The sequence below is a fragment of the Mustelus asterias genome, chromosome 9 (assembly GCF_964213995.1).
Source record: "Mustelus asterias chromosome 9, sMusAst1.hap1.1, whole genome shotgun sequence".
Lineage (NCBI taxonomy): Eukaryota > Metazoa > Chordata > Chondrichthyes > Carcharhiniformes > Triakidae > Mustelus > Mustelus asterias.
The window spans coordinates 138,754,831-138,774,065 of record NC_135809.1 but is presented as its reverse complement, the minus strand read 5'-3'; the positions used below and the strand labels follow the sequence as shown (position 1 = coordinate 138,774,065).

General features: G+C 43.6%; 1 protein-coding gene across 2 annotated transcripts in view; it reads left to right on the top strand.

Moving 5' to 3' along the window:
- The window catches only part of iftap (intraflagellar transport associated protein), a 50,432-nt gene that overhangs the window by 17,888 nt on the left and 13,309 nt on the right, over window positions 1-19,235 (top strand). Inside the window, exons 1-3 of one of the 2 annotated variants that reach the window (XM_078221330.1) lie at window positions 3,873-4,567; window positions 7,922-8,074; window positions 13,488-13,627. In XM_078221330.1, coding sequence (XP_078077456.1) covers window positions 7,927-8,074; window positions 13,488-13,627 — 288 coding nt within the window. In that variant the 5' untranslated portion in view covers window positions 3,873-4,567; window positions 7,922-7,926. Of the gene's footprint in view, window positions 1-3,872; window positions 4,568-7,921; window positions 8,075-13,487; window positions 13,628-19,235 lie in introns of those variants that run through there. The other variant, XM_078221329.1, reaches the window with a different exon arrangement.

Here is a 19,235-nt window from a genome sequence, read left to right as displayed (position 1 = left end):
TTTCTTTTTGATTAGACCCACAATTTCACTGGTTATCCACGGCTCTCGAATCCTACCTTTCCTGTCCTTCCTTTTTACAGGCACATGCCTGTCCTGCACTCCTATCAACTGCTCCTTAAAAGACTCCCACATGCCAGATGTGGATTTACCCTCGAACAGCCTCTCCCAATCTTCAGCCACCAAATCCTGCCTAATCCGGCTGTAGTTAGCCTTCCCCCAATTCAGCACCTTACCCATAGGACAACACTCATCCTTTTCCATGACTATCCGAAAGTTTACAGAATTGTGGTCACTGTTCACCATATGTTCCCCCATGAGGAGCCTCATTATAATATATTTAAATATAATTTGTGGGTTATATTTAATTTAATTATATTTAAATATAATTAGTGGATTTTCCTCCTGTAATATCCTCCCAACATGGCATAGACATTTTGAGACTCTCCCTCGGTTCTCTGTCTCCTCTGTCATTCCTGCCTTCTTCAATTTAGTTTATTCTATACACTGCTCCCAATGTGGTCTCCTCTACACTGGGGAGACTAAACGCAGACTGGGTGATTGCTTTGGGGAACACCTTCACTCAGTCTGCAGTGGTGAGGCTAACTCTTCTGGTGTTTGCCATTTTAACACAGCATCCTACTCCCTTGTCCACATATCCATCCTTGGTCTGCTGTGATGTTGCAGTGAAACCCAATGGAACTTGGAAGAACACACCTCATCTTCTGATGAGGCACTTTACAGCCTTCCAGACTTAGCATTAAGGTCAACAACTTCAGATCATGAACTCACTTCTCCATCTGAACCCCCTTTTTTAATCCATTTATTTGTCCCAACCTACCCACAATCTCCATCTCCCTTGTCTTGTGCCCATGATATCTTTGTCAAACCTCTCCTGAGATCCAACCTACCCTTGACTTTCTGTTTTGCTCTACCGGCTCCACACCCAACCTCCCTTAAACAGTATAAAATCGATCAGATTTCCTCTTCTTAGCTCTGAAGAAGAGTCATACGGACTTGAAACATTAACTCTGTTTCCCTCTCCACAGATGTTGCTGAGTGTATCCAGCTTTTCCTGTTGTTATTGGAAGATCAGTCTGGTATATGCCAGTCAGGAGCGCGCACTAAGACTGTAATTAATGCCCCTTTTTGCTCATCTGGGAGTCACATTTATTTCCTTGTGGATTTGACATCTCAGACGTAGAGAGCCACAGACTTTGCCCAATTAGCAGGCTTCCCTCGGGTGCAGGATTTTATTGATTGCATCCATGATGCCAAGAGACCCCAACATAACGTTCAGACACCTTTGACAACCCAAAATCCTTCCACTCACTCAATGTCCAGGTAGTTTGTCACTGCAACATAACCTTCCTTCACATGTGTCCAACGTTCCCTGGCAGCTGCCATGACCCCTTCATACTGAAGCGTTATTTCAGCAGCACGGTAGCACAGCGGGTTAGCACTGCTGCCTCACAGCGCCAGGGACCCGGTTTCGATTCCTGGCTTGGGTCACTGTCTGTGCGGAGTCTGCACGTTCTCCCCGTGTCTGCGTGGGTTTCCTCCAGGTGCTCCGGTTTCCTCCCACAGTCCAAAGATGAGCAAGTTAGGTGAATTGGCCAAGCTCAATTGCCCCTTAGTGTCAGGGGATTAGCAGGGAAAATATGAGAGGTTACGGAAAAGGACCTGGATGGGATTGTGGTTGGTGCAGACTCAATGGGCCGAATGGCCTCCTTTTGCACTGTAGGGATTCTATGATTCTATGAATACAGATGCTTGGCTGGCTTCTAGGGGACAAGGGAGAACTTGGCTAATGACCCCCTGTAGGAAGCTACAAACGGAGGCAGAGCAGCCATATCGTCACCAGGAGCACCACTGAACAGGGCATTGGCATTTTAAAAACGCACTTCAGCTGCCTCGATCACTCAGCTGTAGTTCTGCATTATGCCTCAGTGAGGGTATGCAGAGTAGTGTTGGACTGCTGCATGCTGAACATTGCAGAGTGGAGGAGCATACAGATCGATGATGACAAGGCTTTGGGCAGAGCCCCAATCTCTGGGGAGGAGGAGGAAGTCCCTGTTCAATCTGATCATTCAGAACTGGATATAGATGAGGAGGCCGCCAATGGCAGGGCAGGTAGGGTAGTTTGGGAAGAGGTGAATGGCCAGGTAGTCAGTAGGGCAGCTCTGTATTTTATAGACATACACCAAATCATGTACAAGTGTAAGTAAATATATTCACCAAGTGCTCAAACATGATATATACAATGTGAAAGATGCAACCACAGTGAATCCATTCGTGCTCTAGACAAGACAGCACCCTTTGCTCTCACACTTGTTCAGTCTTCTTGTTTACTGAACCTGGGAATTTGTCATTCCTGAGGCCCAATGAAGAGAACAAATGTGGTGAAAACCTCCTGGCAGGTCTCCAGCCCCTCCCACTTTGCATCTTCCCAGGATTTTCCAAGTGTTCCAAGTAGTGGTACACACTAGCGGTACACTCTGGCGATACACTCGAGCAGTGCACGTTAGCAGTGCCCATTTGTGGCACACATTATCGGTACACACCTGGAGTAGGTGCCAGCTCAGTGATCCAAAGATGTGGGGTTAGGTGGATTGGCCATGCTAAATTCTCCCTCAGTGTACCCGAACAGGCGCCAGACTGTGGCGACTAGGGGATTTTCACAGTAACTTCATTGCAGTGTTAATGTAAGCCTATTTGTGACTAATAAATAAACTTTTTGAACTTTAACCATTTTAACTTGGTGGGACGGAGCATTCTTGGCCTCAGATTCTTCTGCCAATGATTATTGGTCACATCTGAAGAAACCCGGCACAAGGACGTACTTCAGGAGTCCTCTGGGCTGGAAGGTTTATGAGGTCCATGCTGCAGGCGGGTAAGAAATTCCCCTCAGCCTTCTCCAATGAAGACCTCTCAGGCCCACAACTTCACTCGTGTTTAGAGTTTGATTTTCAGACACAGAGTTTTACCATGTGCTGAACTTGGGCTGAATGCCTCTCGAGTAGGACAATCGCATCTTTCTCTGTGATCCAGATAAATTGAGCAATGAAGAGTCATCAGTTGAAACTGCAGAATGTGTGATGCAGAAGATTATGGAACATGGAAAGCTTTTCTACAGGAAGCGGTTATGATTTGAGCAGTTTTAGTATAGTTAGGGCATCATGATCAGCACAGGCTTGGAGGGCCAAAGGGCCTGTTCCTGTGCTTTTCTTTGTTCTTACCCGTTTCCCCTTCCTTAAGATGCCTTACGGTAATTCAGGATAGGTGTTGGTTAAATTGTTAAAGTAGTGTCTCTCTAATTCATATATAGGAATGGACATGCCTTAGTTATGGCCCAAAGCAATATTGAGATGACTTGATGGGTGTAATCCAGCCCTTGGGTCTAAGATGTGCGGGTTAGGTTGATTGGCCACGCTAAAATTGCCCCTTAAGTGTCCTGGGATGCGTAGATTAGAGGGATTAGCGGGTAAAATATATGGGGATAGGGCCTGGGTGGGATTGTGGTCGGTGCAGACTCGATGGGCCGAATGGCCTCTTTCTGTACTGTAGGGTTTCTATGATTTCTATGATTTCTATGATACGAGGAATGTTCAGAGTTCCATGTTGCTGCAATGCAGGTGTTTGACTTCTCAACATTTTTGTGCGCTTGTTTCAAGTTGAATCTGATGTTTTCAAAATGTATAATATTTAGTGAACTGATCACTGGAATATAGTTCTCTTTATTCTGTAATGTTATGCTTCATAGGATCTCTACAGTGCAGAGCGAGGCCATTCAGCCCTACGAGTCTACACTGACTCTCTAATAGAGCATCTTACTCAGGCGCTATACCTGTATTTACCCAGCTAATCCCCATAATCTATACATCCTGGGACACCACGGGGCAATTTAACATGGCCAATCTACCTAACCTGCACATCTTTGGACAGTGGAGGAAAATGGAAACCCACGCAGACACAAGGAGAATGTGCAAACTTCACACAGTCACCCAAGCTGGGAATGGAACCTGGGTCCCTGGCGCTGTGAGGCAGCAGTGCTAACCACTATGCCACCCCTAATCGTTGACATTCTTTAGAATGTACTTCGGCAAATGTTACATTTTTTGTGGTTGTTTCTGTGTGAAGGGCGCTTCTCAGAAAGTGAGCTGACAGATGCCAGAGTTTAAACCACAGAATGAAAAGTTATTTGCCTTGTTTGATTCATTACAATTGAACTCTTCTCCACGATTTAGAGATTTAGATCAGTAAGCTTACAGCTTGGCTCATTAATTTTTTGGATGTTATTCTCATTACTGAACAGAAAACAAAATCCTGGATTGTTAGTGTTCAGGTGCAAGTTGTAAGGTGAAGTTGGCTCATTATAATGAATATTTGATCCTCTCAGTGTTATTGGGACAGGATAACGGACAGATTATCTCTGACAGAAGCTCGACAGAAGCTGATGGTCACTTTAAAGCAACTGTGGGCAAAGGTGGAACTAGATGAGGTTGAACAATGCCCCGTTCAGTAACAAACCTTTCGTGGTCTCGCAGGGAAGGCTGGCTTCTTTTTGCAGGTGAGAACCATCCTGCAATAAACAGCAGTGTCAAAGCAGCAGGGATGTCGGTGATAGAGCGTGTGGATGTTATTTTCCAAAGGCCAAAGCCTAGGAGCAGGGATTTGCTGGGCTTTGCAGTGTTTCTCGGGTAAATGTACAAATATATGTTGCTTCCAGCAAGCCACAGTTTGAGCTTGACCGACCATCTTAAATCAGTTGTTAGTCGAGCTTTTAGGTCACTCAGGATTGTTAGCCATTGGCCGACCCAGTGATTGGTTGATTGAAGCAAACAGCTTGTTGCCTGAGTACAGACCGTACTCACCCAGCCCTCCCTTGTAAAACCCACTGTGAGATGTGATTCTATGATTGGGCAGCACTATCGCCCAATTCATTCTATGCTGTGTACTGTTGACCACATGACCTTCTCGAAGCACTAAGTACGCTGTCAGAACAAGGAGTCTCAACTTTCATGTTGAGGAGGTGACTGATGACTCCAATGATTGGATGGCACATGTCTACTGTGTACCCTCTTCCAGAGATATATCTCTTTTATATTTGAGGATGTGACACCCCTCTAGCACTATCAAAGAGAAAAAGAATAAGATGAACATGATATACCAATCACATGAGCTTGGGGAAGGCCTTCTACCTGTCCTACCTCACTGCCTCTTTGCCACCCACCCCAGAATCTCCATGATTCTCTCCTTGTTAAGACTCAAGGATCACAGCTTCAATTTACATTTCAGCCTCCAGTTACCTCTGAATACAGCTGACTTCGTATATGTCCACGTACAAGAACCTGACCCTGTGTTTAAGGGTGGCAGTTAAAGATGGAGCATGGTGGGACGTGTAGGTGGTTGTAAGGCCTTGATGAACAAAAGTGTTTTAACACTTTCTTAACTTTGTGTCCATGAGCTATGACTGCAGATTTAGGAACTAAACGGATACACGTGCTGGCCGAGGGCCTGTCTGCTGGTTCAGGCAGATCTAAGCATCATCCCATGGCAGTTCTTGAAGAAGGGCAGTGAGCTCTCCCATTGTGCAGCATTCCTTCCTTAACCCACCACCAAAACAGAATAATGAGACACGCAACTCGACCGCTGTTCGTGGAATCTATAAATTGTTGGCTGTGGCACATTTTGGGACATTGTGAGAATGTTATAAACTGCAAAGTCTTCATTCTTTCAGGAGGAAAGTTATTCTGCTACTTGTATGAAAATAAACAGCGCAGTGAGCATGAGTATTTGCACAACACGATGGTGCTATAAGAAAGTTGTCTGATCACTTACTTGGTAACAGTTGCGTTCTCCGGGATATCTTTGGCCACTCCAGCGTGTCAGTTGTCACCTCAACAAATAAATAAATGATGTAATTGATTAAAATAGATTTTTCAGGTAAGTTTTAAAAGTTCTGCAGCAGTTTGTATGTTTCCTAACTCAGTTGTCAGTGATAGAAGTCAAAACAATCGATAGCAAGAATGTTTCCTGTTACAAAACCACGGAGTTTTGCATAGACCATTCAGAAAGCCTGGTGTAAACATTTTGTGCAGGTTCATTTGAGATTCCCCAGAGATCGGATTTGCAGAAGTTCGAGTTTTGCTCAATTACAGATTTTGTTATTTTTTGAAATGTTAGACAGCGTGTTTCATGATGCAGCACCTTGATCTCATTGTTAAAGACAGTAAGGAGTCTAACAACACCAGGTTAAAGTCCAACAGGTTTATTTGGTAGCAAACGTTGCGTTTGCTACCAAATAAACCTGTTGGACTTTAACCTGGTGTTGTTAGACTCCTTACTGTGTTTACCCCAGTCCAACGCCGACATCTCCACATCATTGTTAAAGAGCATTTTACATTTCAGAAACACCTCACTCGGAGTTTGTTTTTATGTTCCATTTTACTTTGAAGGTTTCTCAGTTAAAATGCGAGAAATTTTTAAGCAGTTCAATTTTATCACCTTTAATGATGAATGATAAATATATCAGTAAAAAGACACGCAATTCCCAATAAAAATCTTACTGGAATCAGTTTCAACAAGACCTTGAGTTTCCACTAAGCTGCATTTATACAGCATGTGAATTTTTAAAAAGTCACATATATGTCCTTGCTTATCACCAAACTTTAGACTAAAGAAAATGGCGAAGAAATTTGAAGGCACCATGCCTGTAATTTAGACACCGAGTGGGTGCCTCAGCATCATGATCAACTAGGAGTGGTGCTGGGTGCTGGTCACATTGGATTAGACAGCCCTGTCCAGGGTACCTGCCAGAACTAATTAAGATAATGAAGAAAATTTTCAAATTAAGGTCCTACACCTACTGTTGCTTTTTCAAAAAATGCTTTTCATGGTTGAATAGTTGGCGTGTAAGCTGTTGGAGGTGTGAGCAGAGAATTAGAGAGCAGGATTCTTAGCTTGGCAACACTTTATTGATTTTTGTTTCCAGCATTGTAGTCATTACCTGGAAGATATGTTCCTGGCATTGGCCTCATCAACATCCTCGTGGCACTGGTGGCAAAGGTGTAGTCTGGAGGACTTCCTGCCCCAAGCAGAGACAATGATCTCCCTTCTTCTCTCCAGTGTCTGCACCAGGGTCTCCAATGAGGTAGCTGACAGCCTGGGGTACTCTGCCTGGAGCCCTTGCAGTGGAATTAGCCCTTTCTAGTCTGCAGCCAAGGTGCCCCGATCCTTTAACAGGTGCTGCCTCTCTTTAAATGGTGTTGGAAATGTTCACTTTTCTGATAAAATCTTCTGGTGACCATCCATTTGCAATTTTCCATGGAAATTCTCAAGTTGTGGTCAGTGACTCCCAGCTTCTCCAGAGAAGGTGCTGTTGAAGCCCTGGCAGATGGAATTCATTATGATAAAAATTACATAGATTTTTAACTTTTGTGTTTTAAAGTTTGTTTATGATTTTTCACTTTGTTTCTAAATCCAGTGTACGTCCTAGTCTTTATTTTGTCATGAAGTGATCAAAAAAATCAAGGATAATCAGTACAATTTCTTTTCCTGGTTGAGAAATAAAAGCATGCTGGAAGTACTCAGCAGGTCAGGCAGCATCTGTGGAGAGAAACCAAGTTAATGTTTCAGCCCAATGACCTTACATCAGAATTGGTTACTTCCCAGTTAGCTGTTGGTGAGAATCCTTCAACGTGATTGGCTGCTTAACCTGTTCACTGTCAGCACTATTGCTAGACACTGCCAGAAGCCAGACTCCCCGAGAATTGACGGCAGGAAGGTGGACTACCTGCCACAGGGATTACTAGGTCTTTGTGGGCAACCTTCTTTGACGTTAATGTTGAGTGCCATCACCAAAATATTCAGGCCCCCATGTTATATTTTTAATAACTACTGCCACCTTCCTTTTGTATTCTAGGTTAAATGTCTGCTGTATTCGATATGCCTGTTGCGTTGGGATCACAACCTAAGCAGGAAGGAGGAATAGCCTTTGATGTTTTGGAAAGGTTTTGTAGCAGCCATGAGCAAACGTATGCTGAATTCCTGGAATCATTTATGTACCTGAGAAAAGGTAAGCAGCTTTGTCAGAAGATGAATTTTAAATGATGATGATGAGGAAACCATAAAGAGATGCTGTTCCTTTTGGCACCATTGATAATTCCACTGCAAATAATGTAAAATTGCACTTGTTTTGAAAGGTGTCCCTTCTCCCCCCGCCCCCAGGATCCGCTCAATCCTATTTGCATGTCACCAATGTAAAATCTGCAATGAATTTGCATAATTAGACAGCATAATAAAACTTAATTTTAAAAATTGCCTTAGAAGTTAATCCCTGATATATTTTAAAAGTTGATTAAATTAGCTGAAAATGGGGCATGTCATAATGGAGAGGTGATGGCCTAGTGGTATTATCATTAGATTATTAGTCTAGAAACTCAGCTAATGTTCTGGGGACCTGGGTTCGAACCCTGCCACGGCAGATGGTGGAATTTGAATTAAATTAAAATAAAATCTGGGATTAAGAATCTACTGATGATCCTGAAACCATTGTCAATTGTCGGAAAAACCCACCTGGTTCACTAATGTCCTTTAGGGAAGGAAATCTGCCGTCCTTACCTGGTCTGGCCCACATGTGATTCCAGAGCCACAACAATGTGGTTGACTCTCAACTGCCCTCCAAGGGCAACTAGGGATGGGCAATAAATGCTGGCCAGCCAGCGACGCCCATGTCCCAGGAATGAATCATTTAAAATCAGTGCCCATTCACCACTTGGCTAAACTGATTTAAAATGGCGAAACATTTTCAAACATACTGTAAAACTATTTCTCAGTTAAATCGGCGAGTCCATGAAATGAAAAGTTAATTTGAAATCTTGTCAAATGTACCTATTAATGTCCTTGTGCCCATAAATGAGTAGAATTAGTGCAAGCTCCCAATGGTGATGGATTCACTCTGGGGAGGGTGTTGTGAGCGGATTCTGCTTCGAGGATGATGGGTGGAGTTTTCTTCTCCCCCCAGCAGCAGGATTTGTGATGGGCTGGAATGCAAAAGTCAGATATCCACCAGCGGGAAGACAAGTTGGAAATTCCCCCACAGGGCTTTGATGGGGAGCAGACAGGGCTGTGCTGTACATCTGAAACTGAGCGTGTTACATTGGCAAATCTGTATCCCTGTGTGGACACATGAACAAAGGAAATGTGGAAGAGGAATAAAGAGACACATTCCTGTTCAGATTATAAAATGAAAAACTTGGGGGTAAAGTGTGTGCAAATATTGGTGCTTATTACTTTCATGTCGAAAGGATTGGTGATTGTACCAAGCATCAGACAATAGCTCCAACCAAAGTGCATGTTTAAAATTTCTCAAAAAAACAACTGTAGAATCCAAACTGCTGAAAACCCAGACCATAGCGCAGCGAGTCACTGGAAAAGCAGAGGAAGGCATTCTTGGAAAGATTTGTGACAGTTTGAATGCATCTCATTTAGAGGCATCTTGTGCAGCTTTCTGTTCTGGATACTACCTGGCTCAGAACAACACCTCTTACTCTGAACACTTAGCCTTGCTGGGACTTCAAGGTTACAATGGTGTTGACACAGGAATTGGATTGCATTTCAGCTTCAGTGCTGCAGAAATTACTGACCATGTAGCTACCCAGATGGGGAAGAACATTTGCCAGCATATCCAAAATGATGATTCTTATTCATGAATGCATCAGCCTAAGTAACAAAACTACTCTTGGAGTTTACCTGAAACGTGAAAGTGATAAAAAGGATGGTCCACACTTCATTTTTAAAACGGATTGAAGTTCCAGATCAAAAAGCTGATCCAATTGTTTAATATTCATAGAATCATAGAATCCCTACAGTGCAGACCACAATCCCACCCAGGCCCTATCCCCATAACCCCATGTATTTACTCTAGTAATCCCTCTGACACTAAGAGGCAATTTAGCATGGCCAATCCACCTAACCCGCACATCGGAAACCGGAGCACCCGGAGGAAACCCACGGAGACATGGGGGGAATGTGCAAACTCCACACAGACAGTGACTCAAGCCAGGAATTGAACGCAGGTCCCTGGCGCTGTGAGGCAGCAGTGCTAACCACTGTGCCACCGTGCCGCCCAAATATCGTCTTCATTATCTCAAGAAACATGGTTTTGATGACTCCTACCTGAAGCAGCATCTTGTAGGGTTTTCTGGTGATGGAGCGAGTTATACTGGGCACCAAATCAGGTATAGCTCACAAACATCTGAACAATACCCAGATATTATTGTTTGGCATTGCCTGAGCCACAGATTACAAGTTGCAGTAGGCGTTTCGGTGACAGGAGTTAGTGGACTGAAACATTTCCATTCATTCATGGACAGGTTCTACTCTGTGTAAACAGATTGCCTCTCAATCAGAGCAGCTGGATTTAAAGAGAAATGGAAAATCCTGGACAGGAAAGACCTGTTTCTCCCTAGCTGGGGGTCAACTACCAGGGGGCATTGATTTAGGGAGGTTGGTGGAAGGATTGGAAGGGACATGAGGATAAACTTTTTCATTCAGAGGGTGGGCATCTGGAATTCGCTGCCACAAAGTTGGTAGTTGAGGCTGAAACCTTCTAATCTGTGGTTCAGGCAATGCCAAATAATAATATCTGTCTCTGTGTCTGAAATGCTGGAAACTGCCAGGCTATGGACCAGGTGCTGGAACGTGGAATTAAAATAAGCAGCTTTTTTTAGGCCAGTGCGGACACGGTGGGTGAAACTCTACCGCCCCGGGGCGGACAAGGTTCCCAGAATGGAAATCTCCGTTGGCCTCGGATGGGATTTTACGATCTCGCCAGAGCAAGGCTATAAAATCCCGCCCAATGGCTGAATGGCAAGATGTAACCAGTGGGCTGCCACAGGGTTCGCCCCTTGGGCCCCAACTATTTATGCTTGATATTAATGAGTTGGATACAGGGATAGTAGGCACCAGAGCGAAATTTGCAGATGACACTGAAATAGGTGGGATAATAAGTTGCGATAATGAAATCAGAAGTTTATAAATGGATATGGATAGGTTAAGTGAATGGGGCAAAATGTGGCAGATAGAGTTTAATGTGGTTATCCATTATCCATTTAATGTGGTTATCCATTAATATGAGGTTATCCATTTTGGTCAGAAAAATAACAAGGCAACGTATTATCTAAATGGAGAGAAACTTTGGAATGCTTCAGTGCAGAGGGATCTGGGTGTCCTTGTGCATGAGTTGCAGAAAACTGGTATGCAGGTACTGCAGGTAATAATGAAAGCAATTGGAATTTTGACATTTATGGTAAAGGAATAGAATATAAAAGTAGTGAGGTATTGCTGCTACTGTACAAAACATTAGTGAGACCGCATTTAGAATATTATGTATAGTCTTGGTCCCCTTACTTGAGGAGGAATGAGTTGCATTGGAGACAGTTCAGAGGAGGTTCGCTAGATTGATTCCAGAGGTGAGGGGTTTGTCTTACGAAGAGAGATTGGGCAGTTCAGGCCGATACTCCCTGAAGTTTAGAAGAATGAGAGGAAATCTGATTGGAGTGTACAAGATGATAATGAGGATTGACAAAGTAGACGTGGAGAGGATGTTTCCTCTTGTGGTGCAATCCAGAACGAGAGGTTGTAGTTTTAGGCGAAGGGGTGGCAGATTTAAAACAGAAATGAGGAGAAACGACTTCTCCCAAAGAGTCGTGAATCTGTGGAATTCACTACGGCAAAGTGCGGTGGATGCCGGCATCTCCACATCATTAACTTAAGGAAGAAGTGGATAGATTTTTAATTAATAATGGGTTTGAGGGGTTACGGTGAACAGGCAGGAAAGTGGAGTTGAGTCTGAGATGAGATCAGCCATGATGGTATTGAATGGAGGAGCAGGTTCAAGGGGCTGAATGGCCTCCTCCTGCTCCTGTTCTTACGTTCTTATGTTTCTGCACCATAGCATTTCTATGGAAAGCTCATAACTGAAACTGTAAAGTGTGATTATACTGTGACAAATTTATATACACAGTTTCCATTATAAATAGGAATTTTAATGGAAGCAGTTGACAGAAAAAGTACCAAAAATGATACAACACGCAGGGTGTTTTGTAAAAAGGAGGCGTATATAAATGTAAGATTTTTAAAGCATGTATTATGTGTTCAGTGGTTTTTTTTATTCATCGGATGTGGGTGTTGCTGGCTTGGCCAGAACTTATTGCCTGTCCCAACTTACCCTTCAGAGGCAGTTAAGAGTCAACCACATTACTGAGGCTCTGGAGTCAAATGTGGCCAAACCAGCATAGCATATTTCCTTCCCTAAAGGACTTTAACCTACCTGCCAGATGGGTTTTTACAGCAAGCGGTCATGGTTTCCAGAATTTTATTGAATTCAAATTTCACCATCTGCCGTGTTGGGATTTGAACCTGGGCTCCCAGAGCATTACCCTGGTCTCTGGATTACTAGTCCAGTGAGAATACCACTGCACTGCCAACACCTCGCTGTTAGGGCAGAATCTTCCCAAAAAATGCAGTGTGTTGTCTCAGGTGAGAAAAGCTGCCTGTGGAGCCTGTGAGCTTCACACTGTTTTCTCGCTGTATTGCTTTTTAAAAGGGGAAACAAGATTCACACCGCCAGCAGCAGAAGGAGACAAAGCCAGGAACACTGAGATTGGGGCCCTGATCTCCGACTTGTCCCTCACCACCCCGGGCTATACTTACCTGTGCGTCCCCAGCTTGGACATCACCACTGGCTTCCATGTGTGAATTGAGTGCAGGAATCACACTGACTGGGATGGCAGATACATTGTGGGTGGACATTACAGCATCAGCCTGGTAACTACATGTTAATGTATTGAAATATGTAGAAATTTAATTACACATTAATTAATTCAAGTGAATTATTTAATTAAATAATATTTTATTTAATCTTCCTGTCCCACCGGCGAGATTTAGTGGCCATTACACTAATTGTGCCCACTATCAACAGGACTGCGAAATCATGGCCTTATTATTTGGAATACATCAAAGACCACAAAATCCTGTATTCTAAGAAAGTTTGTAGTTTTATAGCCTGTTATATGGCAATAATTCTGGAAGTGGTTATTTGAGTTAATTTTGTACTGCTATGACCAACAAGAGAGAGCCTCCAGCTAAAATCAAAGGACATTCTACTTGTGGTTACCTCTTGGGTTTATTTCGAAAAGATTACAGGATTTGCCCTATATTGCAGAACAACTTTCAGCACTCCTCTTGTATTTTCTAAACGTTACTGTTTGAATTTGAAAACAATTGCTGTTTGAAAAACATGTCCTTCATAATGATCCAAATCCTGCGGTCTGCCCACATACTCTTTAGATGTGTCGTTCAGTGAAAGATGCTCTGCGGCTTCTGGTTGCAAGTTCGTACCCCGCTTTCTGGAGTTAATTTGTAAACAAGAGTATCACTAATGGTTACCTGTGTAAATGGAGTGATGAGCTTGCACTTTCTTTCAGAGAATCTGGAGAAGCAGAAGGTGTTGCCTCCTGAACTTGGCACCAAAGCAGAAGGTTATGATGAATACAAACTCGCTCAGAGGGAATTGTCAGAAAATTCAGTACAGGAAGGAGGAAAATCACCTAAGAATGACCAAGAGGCAAGTTTGGAAAGATTTGATTTGATTTATTATTGTCACATGTATTAACATACAGTGAAAAGTATTATTTCTTGCGCACTATACAGACAAAACATACCGCTCATAGAGAAGGAAATGAGAGAGTGCAGAATGTAGTGTTACAGGTGTAGAGAAAGATCAACTTAATGTAAGGTAAGTCCATTTAAAAGTCTGAAAGCAGCAGGGAAGAAGCTGTTCTTGAGTCGGTTGGAACGTGACCTCAGACTTTTGTATCTGTTTCCTGACGGAAAAAGGTGAAAGAGAGAATGTCCGGAGTGTGTGGGAACCTTAGTTATGCTGGCTGCTTTGCCGAGGCAGCGGGAAGTGTAGACGGAGTTAATGGATGGGAGGCTGGTTTGAGTGATGGATTGGGCTACATTAACGACCTTTTGTAGTTCCTTGTAGCCTTGGGCAGAGCAGGAACCATACCAAGCTGTGATACAACCAGAAAGAATGCTTTGTATGATGCATCTGTAAAAGTTAGTGAGAGTCGTAGCTGACATGCCAAATTTCCTTCATCTTCTGAGAAAGTAGAGGCGTTGGTGGGCTTTCTTAACTGTAGTGTCGGCATGGGGGGACCAGGACAGGTTGTTGGTGATCTGGACACCTAAAAACTTGAAGCAAAAAAGAGTGGCATTTATAAGTTTCCATTCAATTTCGTTGAGTACAATAACTTTAGATTTTTTATGCAGAAAGGCAATACTTTGGTATTCATGAGGAATGTATGAGGAAGCTCAGACTTACCATGGAGGCTCCTGAAAGGACAGTTACACTTTCACACTTATGGCTGATTTAGGTTTACCAAAACACTCTTCTGAGATTAAAACTTGTAACAATATTTGCATATGTCGCATCCTTCATAATGATACAGATTGCAGCTTCAGTGGGTCTGCCCACATACTCTTCAAATGTGAGCTGTAAACCTCTTGTTTCCATGTTGTAAACCTCTGCGACTCAAGGATACTATTAAACTAGAAAGAGTGCAGAAAAGATTTACTAGAATGCTGCGGGGATTTGATGGTTTGAGTTATAAGGAGAGGCTGGATAGACAGGGACGTTTTTCCCTGGAGAGTCGGAGGTTTAGGGGTGATCTTATAGAGGTCTATAAAATAATGAGGGGCACAGATCAGCTAGATAGTCAATATCTTTTCCCAAAGGTCGGGGAGTCTAAAACTAGAGGGCATAGGTTTAAGGTGAGAGAGGAGAGATACAAAAGTGTCCAGAGTGGCAGTTTTTTCACACACAGGGTGGTGAGTGTCTGGATTGAGCTGCCAGATGTAGTAGTAGAGGCGGGTACAATTTTATCTTTTAAAAAGCATTTAGACAGTTACATGGATAAAATGGGTATAGAGGGATGTGGGCCATATGCAGGCAATTGGGACTAGCTTAGTGGTAAAAACTGGGCGGCATGGACAAGTTGGGCCGAAGGGCCTGTTTCCGTGCTGCAAACCTCTATGACTGTATGACTCAAAACCCCAGGATCTTCCATAGATCTTTTTAAAAATGTTTAGTTCTATTTATGGTGAAGAATTGATTGTCAATTGAAGAATTGGTGGGCTTGATGATAGCTGGAAGAGTTAAGGTATTCATTCCAAGTGCAATCATTGTCTTTTTTGCTTTAAGCAGTCTGATATTTCAATGTAAAAGGAAGGAAGCAGAATACTTATTTGTAGAATAACTAAACATTGATACGGGGAGAATCAGGCTGACTAGGAGATTGCGGTTATATTTTAAACTGTTTTGGTCGAACCTGTATTTATACTTGGCAAAAAAAGTCACATTTCAGCTTCCATTATGAGTGAGTGATCTCAAGATCACAGGGAGGTGGTACTCTTACTTCAAACATAGTTCACTAAAAAACCTTATCATAACTGAGGTAAGAATTGCATGTTCCTGTTAAAAGCTTCTAGAAACTGAAAAGATGGTAGTTCATTTTAAAAGGGAGATCAAGACTAGACTTAAACTTGAAATATTCACCCAGCACATCAATAACTCTGGCATCTACCTGAAAACGTAGAAAATTGCCTAAATATGCCCTGTCCACAAGAGCAGGACAAAAAAAGAGGAGCTCCTCATGGACACAGAACCCCCCAACGGACATGGAACCTCTCACTCCACCAATAGACATGGACCCTCCCCACCCACCCCCAGTGAAACCATGCCAACAGACCCGGGTGGCAGTCCAGGTGGAACACTGTTACCTCTGTGTTCACACTTTGTGACACTTCAATTTCTGTTATATAGAACATAGAACATAGAACATTACAGCGCAGAACAGGCCCTTCGGCCCACGATGTTGCACCGACCAGTTAAAAAAAAAAACTGTGACCCTCCAACCTAAACCAATTTCTTTTCGTCCATGAACCTATCTACGGATCTCTTAAACGCCCCCAAACTAGGCGCATTTACTACTGATGCTGGCAGGGCATTCCAATCCCTCACCACCCTCTGGGTAAAGAACCTACCCCTGACATCGGTTCTATAACTACCCCCCCTCAATTTAAAGCCATGCCCCCTCGTGCTGGATTTCTCCATCAGAGGAAAAAGGCTATCACTATCCACCCTATCTAAACCTCTAATCATCTTATATGTTTCAATAAGATCCCCTCTTAGCCGCCGCCTTTCCAGCGAAAACAATCCCAAATCCCTCAGCCTCTCCTCATAGGATCTCCCCTCCATACCAGGCAACATCCTGGTAAACCTCCTCTGCACCCTCTCCAAAGCCTCCACATCCTTCCTGTAATGTGGGGACCAGAACTGCACACAGTACTCCAAGTGCGGCCGCACCAGAGTTGTGTACAGTTGCAACATAACGCTACGACTCCTAAATTCAATCCCCCTACCAATAAACGCCAAGACACCATATGCCTTCTTAACAACCTTATCTACTTGATTCCCAACTTTCAGGGATCTATGCACACATACACCTAGATCCCTCTGCTCCTCCACACTATTCAAAGTCCTCCCGTTAGCCCTATACTCAACACATCTGTTATTCCTACCAAAGTGAATTACCTCACACTTCTCCGCATTAAACTCCATCCGCCACCTCTCGGCCCAACTTTGCAACCTGTCTAAGTCTTCCTGCAAACTACGACACCCTTCCTCACTGTCTACCACACCACCGACTTTGGTGTCATCAGCAAATTTGCTAATCCACCCAACTATACCCTCATCCAGATCATTAATAAATATTACAAACAGCAGTGGCCCCAAAACAGATCCCTGAGGTACACCACTTGTAACCGCACTCCATGATGAATATTTACTATCAACCACCACCCTCTGTTTCCTATCCGCTAGCCAATTCCTGATCCAATTTCCTAGATCACCCCCAATCCCATACATCTGCATTTTCTGCAGAAGCCTACCATGGTGAACCTTATCAAACGCCTTACTAAAATCCATATATACCACGTCCACTGCCTTGCCCCCATCCACCTCCTTGGTCACTTTCTCAAAAAACTCAATAAGGTTAGTAAGGCACGACCTACCTGCCACAAAACCATGCTGACTATCACCTATCAATTCATTACTCTCCAAATAACTATAAATCCTATCCCTTATAATTTTTTCCAACATCTTGCCGACAACAGAAGTGAGACTCACCGGTCTATAATTCCCGGGGAAGTCTCTGTTCCCCTTCTTAAACAATGGGACAACATTCGCTAACCTCCAATCTTCTGGTACTATACCAGAGGCCAACGACGACCTGAAGATCAGAGCCAGAGGCTCTGCAATCACTTCTCTTGCCTCCCAGAGAATCCTTGGATAAATCCCATCCGGACCAGGGGATTTATCTATTTTCAGACCCTCCAGAATATCCTGCACATCCTCCTTATCTAGACTGTGCTAGAAAAGTTACAGCACAGAAGGAGGCCATTCAGCCCATCTTGTCCATGCCAGCCGGTGGACACCCAGGTGTTACTTGTAGCAAATGTTTCCTGTTTGCGCTAACCAAAGCACAGTTGCTAACATGTTTATGGTCGAGTGAACAGAGAGCATTTCTTCTGTCTTGTTTCGCACAGAATATATTAGTTATTGTACTTTATCTTAGCAGTATGTCAAATATATTTATAAATTAAATAACATTTGGTGTACTTCATGAAGACTGTAGAAAAATGTGAAGTTATGCTTTTCTATTCACCTTTATAATTGTATTTTTCTGACAATGTGATGTTCAAACATTGTAAACCTGAAATGAAACAATGTGGGAAAGTGCAAGTCACAAAGGAAGCTGAGTGCCAGAGTTCCAATCGTCTTGCCAAATGGGCTGTTTCATCGGTTTCTTGCTGATTGAAACTTTCCACTCTCTTATCCCAGGACAAGCTGCCTCTAAAGCTGCTTATTCAGCATTTGTGTTGACAAAACATGTAGAGCTTTGCTGATTTAGGTATGCCTCCTACAGGCAGAGTCTATTACCTACCAACTGCCTGTCCAACACAGAGTGCGCTGTTTTGGTAGATTAAGCGGGACAGTGAAAGTAAACAGACTAGTCAGAACGGTTATAGCACAGCAGGAGGGCATTTTGCCTGTTGCGTTCTTGCTGGCATTCTGCAGAAACAGTTTAACCGGATTAGCTCCCTGCCTGTTCTTCAGAGCCTTGCATTTATTTTTCCTTCAGGTGTTATCCCTTTTGAAATTGATGATTTAAATCTGCCTCCCCCACTCTCATTGGCAGCTTGACATTTTAAATTCAAACTCAAAGAACAAAGAACAATACAGCACAGGAACAGGCCCTTCGGCCCTCCAAGCTCACGCCGCTCCCTGATCCAAACAAAACCATTCTTTTGTATCCCTCCATTCCCAGTCCGTTCATGTGGCTATCTAGATAAGTCTTAAATGTTCCCAGTGTGTCCGCCTCCACCACCTTGCCTGGCAGCACATTCCAGGCCCCCACCACCCTCTGTGTAAAATACGTCCTTCTGATATCCGTGTTAAACCTCCCCCCCCCTCACCTTGAACCTATGACCCCTCGTGAACGTCACCACCGACCTGGGGAAAAGCTTCCCACCGTTCACCCTATCTATGCCTTTCATAATTTTATACACCTCTATTAGGTCACCCCTCATCATCCGTCTTTCCAGTGAGAACAACTCCAGTTTACCCAATCTCTCCTCATAACTAAGCCCTTCCATACCAGGCAAACCTCCTCTGCACTCTCTCTAAAGCCTCCACGTCCTTCTGGTAGTGCGGCGACCAGAACTGGGCGCAGTATTCCAAATGCGGCCGAACCAACGTTCTGTACAACTGCAACATCAGACCCCAACTTTTATACACTATGCCCCGTCCTATAAAGGCAAGCATGCCAAATGCCTTATTCACTACCTTCTCCACCTGTGCCGTCACCTTCAAGGATCTGTGGACTTGCACACCCAGGTCCCTCTGCGTATCTACACCCTTTATGGTTCTGCCATTTATTGTATAGCTCCCCCTACGTTAGTTCTACCAAAATGCATCACTTCGCATTTATCTGGATTGAACTCCATCTGCCATTTCTTTGCCCAAATTTCCAGCCTATCTATATCCTTCTGTAGCCTCTGACAATGTTCCTCACTATCTGCAAGTCCAGCCAAACTCCCTGGTTTTC